We start from the raw sequence: 21,057 nt of genomic DNA on the forward strand, positions 1-21,057 counted from the left end.
TTTTTTTTTTTACATTTATTATTTTATTGAGGAGTTGCTCATAACATAAAGAAAATTGCATTAATTAAAAATAATAGAGTAGAAAAAGAACATAATACAGATAATTCTAGGTATGCATAGTAACAGATGTTAATTCCATATCTGAGCAAAAGTATACAGCATTGGTTATTGTCCTCATTTTCTTTTCCCCTTTTAACTAAAATAATAGGTCACTCTTGGACCGGTAATAATGATCTTTTCTAAATCTAGGGGTCAAGTTTTGAAATATTAGATAAAACTTAAGAAAAATTGCATCTAAAGGAAGGTCAACATTGAGATATGTAAATATTATGAGGTATAGAGATGCAGATGCCAGTCTTGGAAACATCAATAATATAAAGCTTAATAGTATTTATGAGTTAATAAAAATATTTTAATAGAAAGGTACCTTATATTATAAGATAGGGTGGTATAGAGAGTTTCTGGTTTATATCAAACGTGTAACAGTAGAGTTTTCAAACATTTGTAAATGAGCACATATTCCTATATGGGCATAAACCAAATACCAGTTTTGTATTCTATTTTGAGATATGGTACCCCATGTGTTATAGGAAATATTTATTATTTTATCCCTCCTGTTGCCTCGGCCGCTGGCCCGAGGGGGAAACAACAACACTTTAGCCATACCACACATGGGGACTGAATATACGGGGGCGCCCACAAACCCCCTCAGTAAATGCTGGCAAACTCACAAGGATGTTGTTCAGAATAGCAGTAGATAATCTACATTTATGCATTAGAATACTTTTTTCCATGTGTTGTATTTTTTCAGTAATATACAGTTAAACCTCTCTAATGCAGGGTCTAAGGTCAGATTATATCAATAAATAAATCAAATGAATTATTAAATCAACACTAATGGAAAAACAAGGTAAAGGAGGATAAACAAGGTTAGTGATATATAGAACTTTCAGATTTTGGTTGCAGTTGAAAAGTATCTTGAATTTTTAGTCCCACAGGACTGTTTGTTATCCAAAGAGTGTTGTTAATGTGAGTATAGTAAGTCCCATGTGAAGGTTTATTAGTGCAAATCTCATGCGGCATAATTTCCGCTACATCTACTTCTGGTGGTCCCACTAGAGCGGAGAAGGCCCGTGTCGGACTGTGTATTTTAAGTAATTCCTGTAAGTTTTCATCGATGAGGCCGGCTGAAGTATTGACCGCAAACAGGGACCTTGATTGCGATGTATTAACTGCCTCCCAGGAGCCCCCCACGCACTCCCGCAAGGTTTCTCTTGGTCCTGTCTGCAAGATCTTTTCCAGCGTGTCTGGAGATTCTGCTGCAGTGGGTGATTTACTTGGTGAACCTTTCTTTCTGTAACTTATGAGAGTGTAATTGTGTGGTAGCTGTGGCATCGTTTCTCCCTGCAGGAACTCAAATGTTAACAAGGTGTTGTCTTTTATGGGCTCAGGTTCCCCTCGATTATTGCTATCAATAATGGCAGGAGTTTGTGCCCCTGGTTTGCTGACTGAAGGTGCAACTGCTGAGCTCTTGGCAGCGCAGTGTTTCAGCAGGTAGTCCATTGGTGCCTTGTCTATGAGTTGTTGAAGGATTTCCTCTAGCCTGGTCATGAAGTTATCCACTGGTAAGCGATTGCTTTCACAGAGGCCATTTTGGTTTCCATGCATTTAGGTGGATTCTTATGAATTTTCCTTTTTTATACAGTTATTTCCTCTCCTTCCAGTGCTTGAGATCTGTATGGTCAGTACTGAGTTGTTGATGCTTCCAAAGATGGCAATCAAGTTGGTGTTTTTTAACTATGGTTAAAGCAATAACGTTTTTATTGCAAATTGTTCATTTCATGTAATATTAGTAAAATAATATAATCTTTTTTCCATTTCCATTTACCATTCCATGTATACGTTACTTTCTTTCTGCATCATATCTATGATTGTTATTAGCCTCATGCCTTACTGTACCTCCTTGTATTGTGCAGTAAAACATGCCAGTATATTAGACAGTATATTAGAAATAAAACGACAAGAAAAATGCAGTAATGGATCATATGGTTGGAATCATTGACAAATGATGACGCTTGTTCCTCATTGTGGACAGAAACTTCACAATTAAAGGGACATGAAACACAAATTCTTTATTTCATGATTTAGAAAGAACAAGCAATTTAAAACAACATTCCAATTTACTTATTTTATCTAATATGTTTAATTTTCTCTAGGCTCAGTAGCTGCTGATTGGTGGCTGCACAAAGATGCCTCGTATGATTGGCTCACCCATGTGCGTTGCTATTTCTTCAACAAAGGATATCTAAAGAATTAAGCAAATTACATAATAGAAGTAAATTGGAATGCTATTTAAAATTGTATTCTCTATCTGAATCATGAAATATTTTTTTTAGGTTTTATTTCTTTTTAAGTAATTAAACTTACAATGCTTTGGATTCACCCCAGGTATCCCCTAACCTTTTTATCAGTATGTTCCTATTTCTAATTGTTTTGGGTCTGATCCTTAAAGTGATTGTAAACATTAATGAATTAAAGCCCAGTATCAAAAAATAATCTTAAAAACAGAGGCACTTTAATTCATTAAAGTTTACAAAGATGCTTATTTTTATAAATACTTACCATTATGTTATGGTAAACATAATGCTGATCCTCCGCCCGCATCTCCTGCTTTCTTTAGCATATGGATGACGAATCTGACTTCCTCCAATTATTGCGTGCCCACGAGCTGGACCCCAAATGGGGAACGCAACGATTGGAGGCCATAACCCCATTCCCGATATCCCTGATGTAAATACAATAAATTACTCACATTTAAGCCTCATAAAACACATTTAAGCCTCAACCTATATGATATGGTGAAGCTTAAAACTATATAGTTCCTTACTTCAACACCAAAGGCATTTTTTTTAATATAAATGTATGTTTTATATAACCCCAACATACTACAAATTATGGCTACCACAGTGTAGAAATACAATTTTATTATTTTCTACTACAGGAAAGTTAATTACGGATTGAAACAATTTTCTTTCTCTAATTTGGCAATATCTTAAAGGAATACAAAAGTTGTACTTCTTCTTTGTTGAATCTTAAAGAGGCCATTGTAACATGTATTTACCGTTTTTAGTAAAACGAATTCTCCTGTTTAAATAGTGCTCTATCATATTCATGATAATTTTTTTTTTTAGAGTTTTCCGACCCTTTAATACCCTGTAGCTGTGGATAGCTGTTATGAATAGTGTGCACTAAAGTAAGGCTAAATTTCATGTTTTTAATTCACTTTCATTATTATTTTACAGATATTTAATAGTTTACGTGATTAGTGCAAAGATATTTTAGGAATCTTTTTACCTTTGTCTGATTTCTCTTCAGTGCTGACAAAGGAGTGAGAACCAGGCACTACGGATATAACCAACAAGTTGTTTGAGGTCTGATTTTTCAATGGAGTATCCAAATCTTCTTTACTATTGGCTGAATCACTAAGTGCTGACAGAGAAGAAGAGGAGGGACTTATAGATTCACTGGGAGTCTTAATTTCATCTCCTAAAAACATACAAAAAAAACTATTTACAAAAGAAAAAACAATTATGTACATTTCTATTGTGACCTATTAACAAAAAAAGCAGTAAAAAAAATATTGTACATAAGTATTTATATACAGTAAGAATTAATAAGGTCTGTTGGATATAAAACAGGTACACATAAAAATGTGTGTACATACATTGAGTAGTGTATTTAGACATTATTTAAAAATGTTTCTTCCCTGTATTTGTAGTCAATTTATATGTATTTTTCTCTATATTTTTTTCTTTCATTTCACTAACCCATCTATATCTTTCTCATAATTATCTTGTTTTTTTTTTTTAAATGATTCATGTATGAGAGTGCATTTTTAGGAACAAGAGTGGTGAACTCCTATAGCCACAGTATTGTATAGTTGTCTTTATAGTGATCATGTGACATATAGATGGACATGAGAACCCAAGTCTAAAAATAAAACCTTAAAGGCATATTATATTATATTTTTTTTTGTGTGTATAAGAACTTTGCTTTGTTCCTCTCTCCCTAGAGATGCTTAAATGGAAAATATGTAACCTATGATTTTTAAAATGTTACAGACTTTGCTTTTTGGCCTTTCTAGTGAGCGTCAGAAAAAGCACAATTTTAAACAAAAGTACAAAATGTTCAATGTCCTTTAACCCCTTAATGACAACTGACGTACCAGATACGTCATGCATTAACAACCAGTTAATGACAATAGACGTACCTGGTACGTCAGTTGTCTAAGAGAGTGCTGGAAGCGATCGCAATCACTTCCAGCAGCTCTCAGGGTATTGCAGTGATGCCTCCATATGGAGGCATCCTGCAATACCTTTTTAGAAGACTCCGATGCAGAGAGAGCCACTCTGTGGCCCTCTCTGCACCGGTAGCGATGGTGCCGGTTCGTTGGTGGGTGGGAGCATAACAGGGAGGCGGGTGGGCGGCCCATCGCTACCCGGCATCCGGTTCCTGTAAGTGCAATGTGCACGCCGGGTGCCGGGAGCGTGCGGGGGCGCGCGTGCGCGATTAGCTGGCCACTAACACCAATGAGGAGGGAAGAGGGGGGAAAAAAGATTTTAAAAATATAAATATATAAGGATCTGGGAGGGGGGGGGGGTTGGGGTATTGTGGGGGGCTGCTACACTACATCAAAATGGGCCTAGATCAATACTTGGGGTTGTCTACTACACTACCCTAAAGCTAAAATTAACCATGCAAGCTCCCTACAACCTACCTAATTAACCCCTTCACTGCTGGGCATAATTTACGTGTGGTGCGCAGCAGCATTTAGCGGCCTTCTAATTACCAAAAAGCAACCCCAAAGCCATATAAGTCTGCTATTTCTGAACAAAGGGGATCCCAAAGAAGCATTTACAACCATTTGTGCCTTAATTGCAGAAGCTGTTTGTAAATAATTTCAGTGGGAAACCTAAAGTTTGTGACAAAATTTGTGAAAAAGTGAACTTTTTTTTTTATTTGATGACATTTGGCGGTGAAATGGTGGCATGAAATATACCAAAATGGGCCTAGATCAATACTTTGGGTTGTCTTCTAAAAAAAAATATATACATGTCAAGGGATATTCAGGTTTTCCTGACAGATATCAGGGTTCCAATGTAACTAGCGCTAATTTTGAAAAAAAGGGGTTTGGAAATAGCAAAGTGCTACTTGTATTTATGGCCCTATAAATTGCAAAAAAAGCAAAGAACATGTAAACATTGGGTATTTCTAAACTCAGGACAAAATTTAGAAACTGTTTAGCATGGGTGTTTTTTGGTGGTTGTAGATGTGTAACAGATTTTGGGGGTCAAAGTTAGAAAAAGTGTGTTTTTTTCAATTTTTTCCTCATATTTTATATTTTGTTTATAGGAAATTATAAGATATGATGAAAATAATGGTATCTTTAGAAAGTCCATTTAATGGCGAGAAAAACGGTATATAATATGTGTGGGTACAGTAAATGTGTAAGAGGAAAATTACAGCTAAACACAAACACAGCAGAAATGTAAAAATAGCCTTTGTCATTAAGGGTAAGAAAATTGAAAAATGGTCTGGTCATTAAGGGGTTAAAGGGATACTGAACCCAAATGTTTTCTTTCTTGATTCATGTAGAGCATGCAATTTAAGCAACTTTCTTATTTACTCCTATTATCAATTTTTTCTTCATTCCCTTGGTATCTTTATTTGAAAAAGCAGAAATGAAGGCTTTGGAGCTGGCCCATTTTTGTTTCAGAACCCTGTGTAGCACTTGCTGATTGGTGGCTAAATTTAACCACAAATAAGCAAGCAATACCCAGGTTCTGAACCAAAAATGGGCCAGCTCCAAAGCTTACATTCCTGCTTTTCATGGTCACATGTCTGAATTTTTTATAATTCCTCTTTTTGGTGTCCAGATATTGTTACTTTCAAATTAAAGTTACACCATACCCTTAAACTTTCATGAATCAGAGCATGCAGTTTTACTTCTATTATCAAATGTTGCACATTCTATTTATATACACACTTTCTGAGGCACCAACTCCTACTGAGTATGTGTACAAGTTCACAGGGTATAAGTATACTAGTCTGTGATTGGCTGATGGCTGTCCCTTGATACAGGGGGCTTGCACATAGGGGAAAAATAAATTTGTCAGAAAAAAAAACAGAATTTATGTTTACCTGATAAATTGCTTTCTCCAACGGTGTGTCCGGTCCACGGCGTCATCCTTACTTGTGCGATATTCTCTTCCCCAACAGGAAATGGCAAAGAGCCCAGCAAAGATGGTCACATGATCCCTCCTAGGCTCCGCCTACCCCAGTCATTCGACCGACGTTAAGGAGGAATATTTGCATAGGAGAAACCATATGGTACCGTGGTGACTGTAGTTAAAGAAAATAAATTATCAGACCTGATTAAAAAAACCAGGGCGGGCCGTGGACCGGACACACAGTTGGAGAAAGCAATTTATCAGGTAAACATAAATTCTGTTTTCTCCAACATAGGTGTGTCCGGTCCACGGCGTCATCCTTACTTGTGGGAACCAATACCAAAGCTTTAGGACACGGATGAAGGGAGGGAGCAAATCAGGTCACCTAAATGGAAGGCACCACGGCTTGCAAAACCTTTCTCCCAAAAATAGCCTCAGAAGAAGCAAAAGTATCAAACTTGTAAAATTTGGTAAAAGTGTGCAGTGAAGACCAAGTCGCTGCCCTACATATCTGATCAACAGAAGCCTCGTTCTTGAAGGCCCATGTGGAAGCCACAGCCCTAGTGGAATGAGCTGTGATTCTTTCGGGAGGCTGCCGTCCGGCAGTCTCGTAAGCCAATCTGATGATGCTTTTAATCCAAAAAGAGAGAGAGGTAGAAGTTGCTTTTTGACCTCTCCTTTTACCGGAATAAACAACAAACAAGGAAGATGTTTGTCTAAAATCCTTTGTAGCATCTAAATAGAATTTTAGAGCGCGAACAACATCCAAATTGTGCAACAAACGTTCCTTCTTTGAAACTGGTTTCGGACACAGAGAAGGTACGATAATCTCCTGGTTAATGTTTTTGTTAGAAACAACTTTTGGAAGAAAGCCAGGTTTAGTACGTAAAACCACCTTATCTGCGTGGAACACCAGATAAGGAGGAGAACACTGCAGAGCAGATAATTCTGAAACTCTTCTGGCAGAAGAAATTGCAACTAAAAACAAAACTTTCCAAGATAATAACTTAATATCAACGGAATGCAAGGGTTCAAACGGAACCCCCTGAAGAACTGAAAGAACTAAATTGAGACTCCAAGGAGGAGTCAAAGGTTTGTAAACAGGCTTAATTCTAACCAGAGCCTGAACAAAAGCTTGGACATCTGGCACAGCAGCCAGTTTTTTGTGAAGTAACACCGACAAGGCAGAAATCTGTCCCTTCAGGGAACTTGCAGATAATCCTTTTTCCAATCCTTCTTGAAGGAAGGATAGAATCCTAGGAATCTTAACCTTGTCCCAAGGGAATCCTTTAGATTCACACCAACAGATATATTTTTTCCAAATTTTGTGGTAAATCTTTCTAGTTACAGGCTTTCTGGCCTGAACAAGAGTATCGATAACAGAATCTGAGAACCCTCGCTTCGATAAAATCAAGCGTTCAATCTCCAAGCAGTCAGCTGGAGTGAAACCAGATTCGGATGTTCGAATGGACCCTGAACAAGAAGGTCTCGTCTCAAAGGTAGCTTCCAAGGTGGAGCCGATGACATATTCACCAGATCTGCATACCAAGTCCTGCGTGGCCACGCAGGAGCTATCAAGATCACCGACGCCCTCTCCTGATTGATCCTGGCTACCAGCCTGGGGATGAGAGGAAACGGCGGGAACACATAAGCTAGTTTGAAGGTCCAAGGTGCTACTAGTGCATCCACTAGAGCCGCCTTGGGATCCCTGGATCTGGACCCGTAGCAAGGAACTTTGAAGTTCTGACGAGAGGCCATCAGATCCATGTCTGGAATGCCCCACAGCTGAGTGACTTGGGCAAAGATTTCCGGATGGAGTTCCCACTCCCCCGGATGCAATGTCTGACGACTCAGAAAATCCGCTTCCCAATTTTCCACTCCTGGGATGTGGATAGCAGACAGGTGGCAGGAGTGAGACTCCGCCCATAGAATGATTTTGGTCACTTCTTCCATCGCTAGGGAACTCCTTGTTCCCCCCTGATGGTTGATGTACGCAACAGTTGTCATGTTGTCTGATTGAAACCGTATGAACTTGGCCCTCGCTAGCTGAGGCCAAGCCTTGAGAGCATTGAATATCGCTCTCAGTTACAGAATATTTATCGGTAGAAGAGATTCTTCCCGAGACCAAAGACCCTGAGCTTTCAGGGATCCCCAGACCGCGCCCCAGCCCTCAGACTGGCGTCGGTCGTGACAATGACCCACTCTGGTCTGCGGAATGTCATCCCTTGTGACAGGTTGTCCAGGGACAGCCACCAACGGAGTGAGTCTCTGGTCCTCTGATTTACTTGTATCTTCGGAGACAAGTCTGTATAGTCCCCATTCCACTGACTGAGCATGCACAGTTGTAATGGTCTTAGATGAATGCGCGCAAAAGGAACTATGTCCATTGCCGCTACCATCAACCCGATCACTTCCATGCACTGAGCTATGGAAGGAAGAGGAACGGAATGAAGTATCCGACAAGAGTCTAGAAGTTTTGTTTTTCTGGCCTCTGTCAGAAAAATCCTCATTTCTAAGGAGTCTATTATTGTTCCCAAGAAGGGAACCCTTGTTGACGGGGATAGAGAACTCTTTTCCACGTTCACTTTCCATCCGTGAGATCTGAGAAAGGCCAGGACAATGTCCGTGTGAGCCTTTGCTTGAGGAAGGGACGACGCTTGAATCAGAATGTCGTCCAAGTAAGGTACTACAGCAATGCCCCTTGGTCTTAGCACAGCTAGAAGGGACCCTAGTACCTTTGTGAAAATCCTTGGAGCAGTGGCTAATCCGAAAGGAAGCGCCACGAACTGGTAATGTTTGTCCAGGAATGCGAACCTTAGGAACCGATGATGTTCCTTGTGGATAGGAATATGTAGATACGCATCCTTTAAATCCACCGTGGTCATGAATTGACCTTCCTGGATGGAAGGAAGAATAGTTCGAATGGTTTCCATCTTGAACGATGGAACCTTGAGAAACTTGTTTAAGATCTTGAGATCTAAGATTGGTCTGAACGTTCCCTCTTTTTTGGGAACTATGAACAGATTGGAGTAGAACCCCATCCCTTGTTCTCTTAATGGAACAGGATGAATCACTCCCATTTTTAACAGGTCTTCTACACAATGTAAGAATGCCTGTCTTTTTATGTGGTCTGAAGACAACTGAGACCTGTGGAACCTCCCCCTTGGGGGAAGTCCCTTGAATTCCAGAAGATAACCTTGGGAGACTATTTCTAGCGCCCAAGGATCCAGAACATCTCTTGCCCAAGCCTGAGCGAAGAGAGAGAGTCTGCCCCCCACCAGATCCGGTCCCGGATCGGGGGCCAACATTTCATGCTGTCTTGGTAGCAGTGGCAGGTTTCTTGGCCTGCTTTCCCTTGTTCCAGCCTTGCATTGGTCTCCAAGCTGGCTTGGCTTGAGAAGTATTACCCTCTTGCTTAGAGGACGTAGCACCTTGGGCTGGTCCGTTTCTACGAAAGGGACGAAAATTAGGTTTATTTTTTGCCTTGAAAGGCCGATCCTGAGGAAGGGCGTGGCCCTTACCCCCAGTGATATCAGAGATAATCTCTTTCAAGTCAGGGCCAAACAGCGTTTTCCCCTTGAAAGGAATGTTAAGTAGCTTGTTCTTGGAAGACGCATCAGCCGACCAAGATTTCAACCAAAGCGCTCTGCGCGCCACAATAGCAAACCCAGAATTCTTAGCCGCTAACCTAGCCAATTGCAAAGTGGCGTCTAGGGTGAAAGAATTAGCCAATTTGAGAGCATTGATTCTGTCCATAATCTCCTCAAAAGGAGGAGAATCACTATCGACCGCCTTTATCAGATCATCGAACCAGAAACATGCGGCTGTAGCGACAGGGACAATGCATGAAATTGGTTGTAGAAGGTAACCTTGCTGAACAAACATCTTTTTAAGCAAACCTTCTAATTTTTTATCCATAGGATCTTTGAAACCACAACTATCCTCTATGGGTATAGTGGTGCGTTTGTTAAAAGTGGAAACCGCTCCCTCGACCTTGGGGACTGTCTGCCATAAGTCCTTTCTGGGGTCGACCATAGGAAACAATTTTTTAAATATGGGGGGAGGGACGAAAGGAATACCGGGCCTTTCCCATTCTTTATTAACAATGTCCGCCACCCGCTTGGGTATAGGAAAAGCTTCTGGGAGCCCCGGCACCTCTAGGAACTTGTCCATTTTACATAGTTTCTCTGGAATGACCAACTTGTCACAATCATCCAGAGTGGATAATACCTCCTTAAGCAGAATGCGGAGATGTTCCAACTTAAATTTAAATGCAATCACATCAGGTTCAGCCTGTTGAGAAATGTTCCCTGAATCAGTAATTTCTCCCTCAGACAAAACCTCCCTGGCCCCATCAGACTGGGTTAGGGGCCCTTCAGAAATATTATTATCAGCGTCGTCATGCTCTTCAGTATCTAAAACAGAGCAGCCGCGCTTACGCTGATAAGTGTTCATTTTGGCTAAAATGTTTTTGACAGAATTATCCATTACAGCCGTTAATTGTTGCATAGTAAGGAGTATTGGCGCGCTAGATGTACTAGGGGCCTCCTGAGTGGGCAAAACTCGTGTAGACGAAGGAGGGAATGATGCAGTACCATGCTTACTCCCCTCACTTGAGGAATCATCTTGGGCATCATTGTCATTATCACATAAATCACATTTATTTAAATGAATAGGAATTCTGGCTTCCCCACATTCAGAACACAGTCTATCTGGTAGTTCAGACATGTTAAACAGGCATAAACTTGATAACAAAGTACAAAAAACGTTTTAAAATAAAACCGTTACTGTCACTTTAAATTTTAAACTGAACACACTTTATTACTGCAATTGCGAAAAAACATGAAGGAATTGTTCAAAATTCACCAAATTTTCACCACAGTGTCTTAAAGCCTTAAAAGTATTGCACACCAAATTTGGAAGCTTTAACCCTTAAAATAACGGAACCGGAGCCGTTTTGAACTTTAACCCCTTTACAGTCCCTGGTATCTGCTTTGCTGAGACCCAACCAAGCCCAAAGGGGAATACGATACCAAATGACGCCTTCAGAAAGTCTTTTCTAAGTATCAGAGCTCCTCTCACATGCGACTGCATGCCATGCCTCTCAAAAACAAGTGCGCAACACCGGCGCGAAAATGAGGCTCTGCCTATGATTAGGGAAAGCCCCTAAAGAATAAGGTGTCTAAAACAGTGCCTGCCGATATTATTATATCAAAATACCCAGATAAAATGATTCCTCAAGGCTAAATATGTGTTAATAATGAATCGATTTAGCCCAGAAAAAGTCTACAGTCTTAATAAGCCCTTGTGAAGCCCTTATTTATGATCGTAATAAACATGGCTTACCGGATCCCATAGGGAAAATGACAGCTTCCAGCATTACATCGTCTTGTTAGAATGTGTCATACCTCAAGCAGCAAGAGACTGCTCACTGTTCCCCCAACTGAAGTTAATTGCTCTCAACAGTCCTGTGTGGAACAGCCATGGATTTTAGTGACGGTTGCTAAAATCATTTTCCTCATACAAACAGAAATCTTCATCTCTTTTCTGTTTCTGAGTAAATAGTACATACCAGCACTATTTCAAAATAACAAACTCTTGATTGAATAATAAAAACTACAGTTAAACACTAAAAAACTCTAAGCCATCTCCGTGGAGATGTTGCCTGTACAACGGCAAAGAGAATGACTGGGGTAGGCGGAGCCTAGGAGGGATCATGTGACCAGCTTTGCTGGGCTCTTTGCCATTTCCTGTTGGGGAAGAGAATATCCCACAAGTAAGGATGACGCCGTGGACCGGACACACCTATGTTGGAGAAATCTACTGCTTATTTGAAATTCAGAGTAAGTGCTATTGCATTGTCTTTTTATTATGCACTTGTTAATTATGCAATTCGGCTGCATTTAGTGGTCCTTCAATCTCACTTCTAGAAAGTTTCCACTAGGAGTCATCGCTCCTTTCATCTAATGCCAGTGATGTTACCTCACCAGAATGGCTGCGCTACATACATTTATATATATCTTACAAGAATACCCTGTTTAGATTGCTTAGAAGAAGTTGCTTAACTGTATGAGGTCTTTGGGTTTTCAGGAATTGTTTGTCACTTCTTAAACCCTATCTATATCAGAGTGGATACAAATTGTACAGTACTATTTTATTAGTTAGAACAGAAGTTATATTTATGAATATGTCTGAATGGATTCTTGGCATCCTGTCCTCTCTTGTTCCTATTATCCAGAATAAATGCACTGAGTGGAGTTCTCCTCACCTGAGTGTTTGCTACTGATGTGTGTCCTCATATCAGACTCCTCCATAGTGACAAAATCACAAGTGCTGCAACAGATGGAGAACATCCACTGTTCCTTGTCTACGTGCAGGGACATGTGACTCACAAACTGGACATTCAGCTCAGTCTCAAAGCCACACACGTGACAACTGCAAGGGAACAAGGGAATCAGAATATATAAATGGAACATTAAACAATTTTGCAAATCATATTTTACTATGTTGAAAAAACATTTGTTGACATAAACCCATACAGTTACATCATAACATTTAAAGGGATATGAGACCCAATTTTCTTTGTGTGATTCAGACAGATTGAACAAGTTTCATTTTTATTTCTATTATCAGATTTGCATAGTTCCCATGGTATTCTTTGTTGAAGAGATATCTAGGTAGGTATCTGGAGCACTACATGGAAAGAAATAGTGCTGCTATCTAGTGTTCTTGCAAATGGATAACATTCTTGCAAAACTGCTGCCATATAGTGCTCCAGACACGTGCACGCTCCTGAGCTATATACCTATATATGAACTTATTAAGAGACAGTAATATCATCTACTAGGCTATACTAGTACTATGTATGTATCTGTTTATTTATATAACATCACCCATAAGGTCAAACCAGAATAATAATTACCTGCTGATCTATATTAAATCATTTTTTCCTATTTAAATTGTAACCTAATGAGTGTCTGATTAAACAGAAAAAATACATATTGACTGTAATTCTAATTTCAGTCATATAGTCAAATCAGCCACCAATCAGATGTGTCCTATGGAGACTGACACACAAATAAGCCAATCAAAATATTCAAATTTCGAGTATATCTAAAATCACTCAGACGCATGATTATCTATCCAATTTAGGAGAGTCTAAGTACAATCCTCAAAATCGGTATAAACCGAAGACATATAAGGTCTAAACTCGAGGATAAATAGGAAAATAGAAACGGCTCGATATTTCACCAATCACAAGCAAGCAACTTGATTGACAGCTATTTGCTCCAATCGCGCAACGCAAATGATGATTGACAGTCTGGGCAGCTAATCACAGCCCATCTCAGGGTATAAAAATCAAGCGAGAACACAGCGAGATCGCCCTTTGAAAAAGCCATGCCGGTGAAACGCGTCAGTGGCGTCTCTGCTCTCATTTTTTAACTTTCATAAGCTAGCTCAATGACCTAAATAATTTAACTGATCTTTACAAACAATTATAGGCAAATCTGAATAATTTAATATTTGACCGTTTTGCTACGGTTTTAACCCAAGCCACTTTATACTTAATGGCTTGTTAGACAGCGATTTAAAGGTTCTGATTTAGATATTTCTCTCACTTTGCCTAAATTTCATCTAAGGTCATTTTAACCTCTTTGAATGTATCGGATACAAAATTATACATTGTTGCAGACATAGAGTGCTACAAGTGTACTCTTTGTTCAGCCAAATACTGAAATAGCTTTTCTATCTGAATCATGAAAGAACATTTTTGGGTTTCATGTTCCTTTAACTAATTAACATCATCAAATAAAAAAACAGAGATATTCAGTAAATGTGTCAGCCTCTTCAATACTATTATTTGCTTGTATATATCAAACTGTACAATAATCATTATCTATCAAAATAACTAAATCTAAAGTAAATCATCATTTAAATGAATACTATCTTGTCAAGTAATCCAACTCAGAATATCAATGTGGCACTTTACTCAACAATGCAGCATTAGCTTTTTAGCATTTTATAGGATTATGCAATATCTATAATATTACATTATACTGCAGAGTATAATTACAATGTTAATTGCTAACTACATGTTCCAGATGCTGCACATCACCTAGCAGATTCCTCTGGGTAACAGAGTAGCAATGTAATACAGCCAAACACAGTTGTAAAGGCTGGTTTGTTGCTAAGTGGCTAGCATGCTCCACCTCAGAAACCAATTCAAACAATCTGGAAAGCTTCCCGGGTTAGACTGCACTATTTCACTTGCTTCCAGAACTGCATGTTCCAGTCTATGCTGGATTATGAGCACAATGCTGCCACCGACTGTTATTTTGTGAACAGAGCTCTTACTGTGTAAAGAGCAGGTTAATTGTGTTTAATAGAAAATGAAAACTCAATGCTGCATGTCATTCCCTACCAAAGCTCACATAATACATGAAACAGCAGTAAGTCACTGAAATAATCTTTTTTTTTTATAATCAAACAATATTTCCCTTTTATTCATTGTTTAGCAATGTTTATGTCAAATTTGAATATTCCGTTTATATTATTTTTCACTTTCTCAGTGTATGATATAAATGTTACCACTTTTTAAATAATGTATGAAATGTTTGTCACCTGCAACACAAAACAAACAGGTATGGCCTGTATGACTGGAACCTTTAATCCAGTAAGAGGCAAAGGAGACAGAAAAAGACAGCTTGCAGAACGTAGCAAAGAGAGAATGGGTTTAAAAAGATAGGCTGTGTAGTTTCAAGCATATATGCTTTCAATTTGCATTAACACACTTCAAGCCATCAGAGTATTTCCATACTTATTGATACTTATTGAAAAATAAATGCGGAAGAATACATTTCACATATTTTTTTTGTCATTTAATTAAATTTGTGATAAAATAAGTTTAAAAATGTGTCTATTTGATCACTTTTCTGTTTCAGTTATATGCATTTGTTGTAGCAGTAGTGGGGACTAAATTGGGGCCTGGTGAGTTTTGGTTTGGCTTTACAAATATGGTGGCAGGGATTCCAAGATGGCCACAACAGGGATTCCAAGATGGCCACAACAGGGATTCCAAGATGGCCACAACAGTGTTACTTTTTTTTTTTTTTTACAGAAAAGCATATGAAATGCATATCTTCTGGCGCAGACTAACCAAGGGAGAAGGATGACTCGGTCACAGAGAAACTTCTCTTCTTGACCCTACATGGTGCCAGCTAAGCTTTTCCTCATTGCAAAAAGCCAAAAAGGCAATGTTGAAATGTTATTTATTTATTTACTTTTAAACTGTGCAATAAATGTTTTTTTTTTTAATAAAGGTAGGTAATAATAAAAAATAAAGTGCTGTATTAATATAGAACAGTTTATTTTTTTACTAAAATGTCCTTTACAGTGAAAAGGACATTAGTGAAATTTGTCTCATATTTGGAAAGCTGAAAACATTCCTGGTATTTTAAAAAACAAAATATAAATTTTGGTTCCACTGATATATGGAAACTTTTAAGATTTTCAGCTTAGGTTGCCAATAACTGCAAATCCTGAATATTTGAGCTAAATTAAGTTAGTGAAATATGAACATGACCAGAAATTACTCTTAAAGACCGCTATAAAATTGGCTAAAACTTAACCTTTATTTCCTAATAATATTACCATTTTTTTTTAATAAGAAAAAAACATAATTTATGCTTACCTGATAAATGTATTTCTCTTGTAGTGTATTCAGTCCACGGGTCATCCATTACTTATGGGATTATATCTCCTTCCCAAAAGTAATGGATGACCCATGGACTGAATACACTTAACAAGAGAAATAGTCTCCTAATTTGCAGCTAGATGAATTTTGCTTAGCCGATCAGCCATCCACAGGCCTGATGTTATGAGTTCCAGTCATCAAACTGCTGAGGCAGCTTTGGAGCCCTTGGTCTTGTGAGCCTAAAAGCCTCTAGTTAACACCATGGCTTCCTAACCTCGCAGTTAAATTACTGCAAAATACTTTAGTGAAATACAAGTTTTTTTTCTTCCCATACATCTCTCCTTACTTTTCAGTTTTTTTTTTCTTTGCAGCATGTATGGAAAAATAAATGTGAGGTTTTTTTTTATTTTGAGACTTCTTTGTGTATTTTGTACCATTGTGCATGTAACCATCCTTGTAGATGCATTTTATTTTTTGACTACTACACTGACAATCCGATCAGCATATGTTAGGGAAAATGTTTCTAACGAACATAATTTTGGATTCATATGATTATATATATATATATATATATATATATATAATTATGCTTACATGATACATTTGTTTTATTGTGATGATGAGAGTCCATAGGTTGTCCATAACATGTGGGATATATTTCCCGCCACTAAGAGAAAGCCAAGAACCCACAAAAGAGCTTTTAATCCCTCCCACCTCCAATCTCTCCTTAGTTTACGTATAGCCAAGCAGAGAAAAGAACATATAGGTAGGAAAGACAAAAGAAAAGTGTAACGAGGTGCCAAATAGAATTCTTGTCCATAATACAAATATGGCAGGGTAAGCATAAATTCTATTTTCTTTTGTAAGATGATGAGAGTCCATAGGTTGTTCATAACATATAGGATGCAATACCCAAGCTGAGAGTCCATGTTAAGGAAAGGGTGGGACATATTAAGGTAGTCCCTATTTGTCAGACACTGCTGTCTGAAGGACTTTCCTGCCACAACCAGCTTCTGAGGAAGCAAAGACATCAAACCTATAAAATTTGGAAAATATGTGACGAGAAGACCAGATTGCAGCTTTGCAAATCTACTCCAAGGATGCATCATTTTTGAAAGCCCAAGAAGTAGCAACTGAACTTGAGGAGTGAGCAGTACTACACTTTTCTGCCACCACGTAAGCCTTGTAAATTATTTGCCTGAGCCAAGAGGCCAATGATGAACAAACAGGCTGGAACTTTGTCTAAAGTCTTGTGCCACCTAAAATTGTAATGCTCTAACCACATCCAGATTATGAAGGCGTTGTTCTTTAGGATTAGAAAGATCTGGATACAGCGAAGGAACAACAATTTCATGGTAAATGTTCTTTGACGAAACAACCTTGGGGAGAAAATCATGCCTTTTCTTTATGAAAAAAAATAAAAAGTAAAGATTCACAAGATAATGCCAAAAGTTCAGATATTCTGCTAGCTGAGGAAAAATGGCTAAAAGAGAAATAACTTTCCAGGATAACAATTTGATGTAGTGCATAGGCACAAAAGGAGGACCTTGAAGGATTGAAAGAACTAAAAGATTCCAAGGCAGAGAAACAGGCCTCGCAATTGGTCTAAATTCTCACCAACACCTGGACAAAAGTCTGAAGATTGGGAAGTTTGTAAAAAAGAACTAATAAAACCAGAATGTAACTTTTCAAGGAACTAGCTGACAATCCCTTGTCAAAACTGGATACTAAGGATCCTAAAGGTATTCCAGAAAAGCCTTTGGAAAAACACCAATTAAAGTACACCTTTTGTGATAGATCTTACAAGTCAAAGCCTTTCTGGCTTGCAAGAGAGTGTCAATAGGCGAGTCTGAAAAACCTCTATATATTTCAGAATTAGACAGCCGACCTCCAAGCTGTTAAACTTAGGGATGGAAAAGGGGGCCTGGAGAAAAAAGGTCTGGTCAATGAGGATGAAGCCAAGGAGGAGAGGAGGACATCTGAACCCTGTTCGCATTCCATGTTCTGTGTGGCCATGCAGGAGCTATTAGAATTGCAGGAGCAGACTTGATTCTGGCAATAACTCTTGGAAGAAGACAAATGGAGGGAACAGGTAGGCCAGACGAAAATTCAATGGACACACTAAAGCATCTATCATCTGAGCCTTTGGATCTCTGGATCTGGTAAAATAAACTGTCAATTTGTGGGTTAGATGGGAGGCCATCAAGTCTACATCCGGAAGGCCCTTATTTGACAACTGGAGTGCTGAAATTTTGAAATTTTGATCTTGGAGAGACCACTATCCTAGGTGAACAGACTGACGGCTGAGATAATCCGCTTCCCAGTTCTCAACCCCTGGAATGTAAATAGCTGAACATTGATTTTTCTCCACCCAAGACAGAATCTAGGATACGTCTTGCATCACCAGAGAGCTGTCGGTACCTCCTTGATGGTTTACGTATGCCACCGCCATGACGTTGTCTAATTGGAAATGGATGTACTTCTCTTTTTATAGTAGAGGCCAGGACTGAAAGCTTGGAGTTCCAAAATGTTTATTGGTAATCTTGCCTCCAGGGCTGACCAAACTCCTTGCGCCCTTTCACACCCCCAGGCACCCCAACCTAAAAGACTGTCATCTGTAGTAACAATGGCCCATGAAGGCTGAAGAAAGGACCTCCAAGGGTCATATAAGGGCTTTCCCTCCACCAAGAGTTTCATTGACAGATGAAATGTTTCAGCATGGATAACTGGAAAGGCCACAAGTGGAAGCGGGCAAGTGGAACAGCATCCAATGCCGCTACCACAACATCTACTACCTCCATGCATTGAGCTACTGTTGGAGAGGGAGTTCTTTGTAAAAAAAAATACAAGCCTGCTGTAGCTTAAGCTTGTGAGGTTCCATCAGAAACAGTCACATAGAAACTAAGTCTATAATGACTCCCAAAAAGGACACCCTTGTACTTGGAGATAAGGAGTTCTTTGGAAAATTGATTCTCCAACTGTGGTCCTGAAGAAAGCGCAGAAGCTTTTGAGTATGATAAATTGCTATAGACAGCAATGGGGCCTGAACCAAGAAATCGTCTAGATAAGGAGCTAGCAACATTCCCTGAGCTCTGATTACCGCCAACAATGCTAATAGAACCTTTTTTAAGATGCGGGGAACAGTGGCTAGGCCAAAGGGAAGAGCAACAAATTGATAGTGTTTGTTGTGGAATGCAAATCTCAGAAATTGGTGATGGTCTCTGTGTATAGGGATATGCAAGTATGCATCCTTGAGGTCTATTGTACACATGAACTGACCCTGTTGAATTAGGGGTAATATGGTTTGAATTGTCTCCATTTTGAAGGAAGGAACCCTAAGAAATTTGTTTGGGGTTTTCAAGTCGAAGATGGGTTTGAAAGTTCCCTCCTTCTTTGAAGAGGATGGAGTAGAACCCCTGAACCTGTTCTACAACAGGAACAATTACTCCCATTTCTTCACGATTTGAAGAACATCGAATGAAGGCCTTCACAAGATCTTTGGGAACATGGCACAGATAAAATCATCCTCGAGGAGGCCTGGAACGAAAGCCTATCCTGTAGTCTTGAGAGATGATGTTCTGAAACTAAGGGTTTTGTACTGATCGGAACCAGGCCTTCTGAAAAAACATAAATTATGCTTACCTGATCATTTAATTTCCATCTGTACGAGGAGAGTGCAAGGCTTCATTCATTACTTGTGGGAATTCAGAAACTGGCCATCAGGAGGAGGCAAAGACACCCCAGTCAAAGGCTTAAATACCTCAACCATTCCCCTCATCCCCCATTCATTCTGCCAAGGAAACAAGGAACAGTAGGAGAAATATCAGGGTATAAATGGTGCCAGAAGAAAAACAAAAGAAATTTAGGTCCGTCCAACGGAGAACTGGGCGGGAGCCATGGACTCTCCTCGTACAGATAGAAATTAAATTATCAGGTAAGCATAATTTATGCTTTCCTTCTTAATACGTCCATGGCTTCATTCATTACTTGTGGGAAACAAATACCCAAGCGCTAGAGGACACTGAATGAAAAAAACGGGAGGGTAAAAAAGAGGCGGACCCTAATCTGAGGGCACCACAGCCTGCAAAACCTATCTCCCAAAAGCCGCTTCAGCTGAAGCAAAAACATTGAATTTGAAAAAGTATGTAAGGAGGACCAGGTAGCCGCCTTACAAATCTGCTCCATAGAGGCCTCATTCTTGAAGGCCCAAGAAGAAGCCACAGCTCTAGTTGAGTGAGCCGTAATTTTCTGAGTAGGCTTATGTCCCGCTGTCTCATAAGCCAAGTGAATCATGCTCTTCAGCCAAAAAGATAGAGAAGTGGAAGAAACCTTTTGCCCTTTGTGCTTCCCTGAATAGACAACAAACAATGCTGAAGTCTGTCTGAAATCCTTCGTAGCCTGAAGATAAAATTTCAAAGTTCAAACCACATCCAAGTTATGAAGTAACCGTTCCTTAGAAGAAGAAATGTTAGGACACAAGAAAAGAACTACAATCTCCTTATTAATGTTCAAATCAGACACCACTTTAGGGAGAAAACCCAACCCAGTGCGAAGGACAGCCCTTATTGGCATGAAAAACCAGGTAAGGAGGCTCACATTGCCAGGCCATTAACTCTGCGTGCCGAAGCAATAGAAAAATAACCTTCCAAGACAGTATCTTAACGTCAGGAGAATGCATAGGCTCAAACGGAGCCTTCTGCAAACCTCTAAGCACCAGATTCAAACTCCAAGGAGGAGCAGAATGTCTAAATACAGGCCTGATCCTGGATAGAGCCTGAACAAAAGACTGTATATCAAAAAAGCTCAGCGAGCTTCTGGAGTAACAACACAGATAAAGCTGAAATCTGTCCCTTTAAGGAACTGGCAGCAAGTCCTTTCTCCAAACCGTCCTGGAGGAAGGAAAGAATCCTGGATACTCTGACCTTATGCCAGGGATATCCACGAGTCTCACACCAGAGTAAGTAGGTCCTCCACACCTTATGGTAGATGCGTCGGGTGACCAACTTCCTGGCCTGAATGAGAGTATCAATCACACTCTCAGAAAACCCTCTCCTGGCTACGACTAAGCGTTCAATCTCCACGCAGTCAGCCTCAGAGAATCTAGATTTTGATGCACAAAGGGGCCCTGTACCA

At 39.4% G+C, this 21,057-nt stretch overlaps 1 protein-coding gene across 1 annotated transcript in view; it reads right to left on the bottom strand.

Annotated features, from left to right (window-relative positions):
- ZNF827 (zinc finger protein 827) overlaps positions 1–21,057 on the bottom strand; it is a 577,489-nt gene that overhangs the window by 23,794 nt on the left and 532,638 nt on the right. The window contains exons 11-12 of the mRNA XM_053703710.1: positions 12,499–12,665; positions 3,355–3,546 (exon numbers count right to left, since the gene is read on the bottom strand). Of these exons, the coding sequence (XP_053559685.1) occupies positions 3,355–3,546; positions 12,499–12,665 (359 nt within the window). The remainder of the gene's footprint in view (positions 1–3,354; positions 3,547–12,498; positions 12,666–21,057) is intronic.

Source organism: Bombina bombina, chromosome 2 (genome assembly GCF_027579735.1).
Source record: "Bombina bombina isolate aBomBom1 chromosome 2, aBomBom1.pri, whole genome shotgun sequence".
Taxonomy (NCBI): Eukaryota; Metazoa; Chordata; class Amphibia; order Anura; family Bombinatoridae; genus Bombina; species Bombina bombina.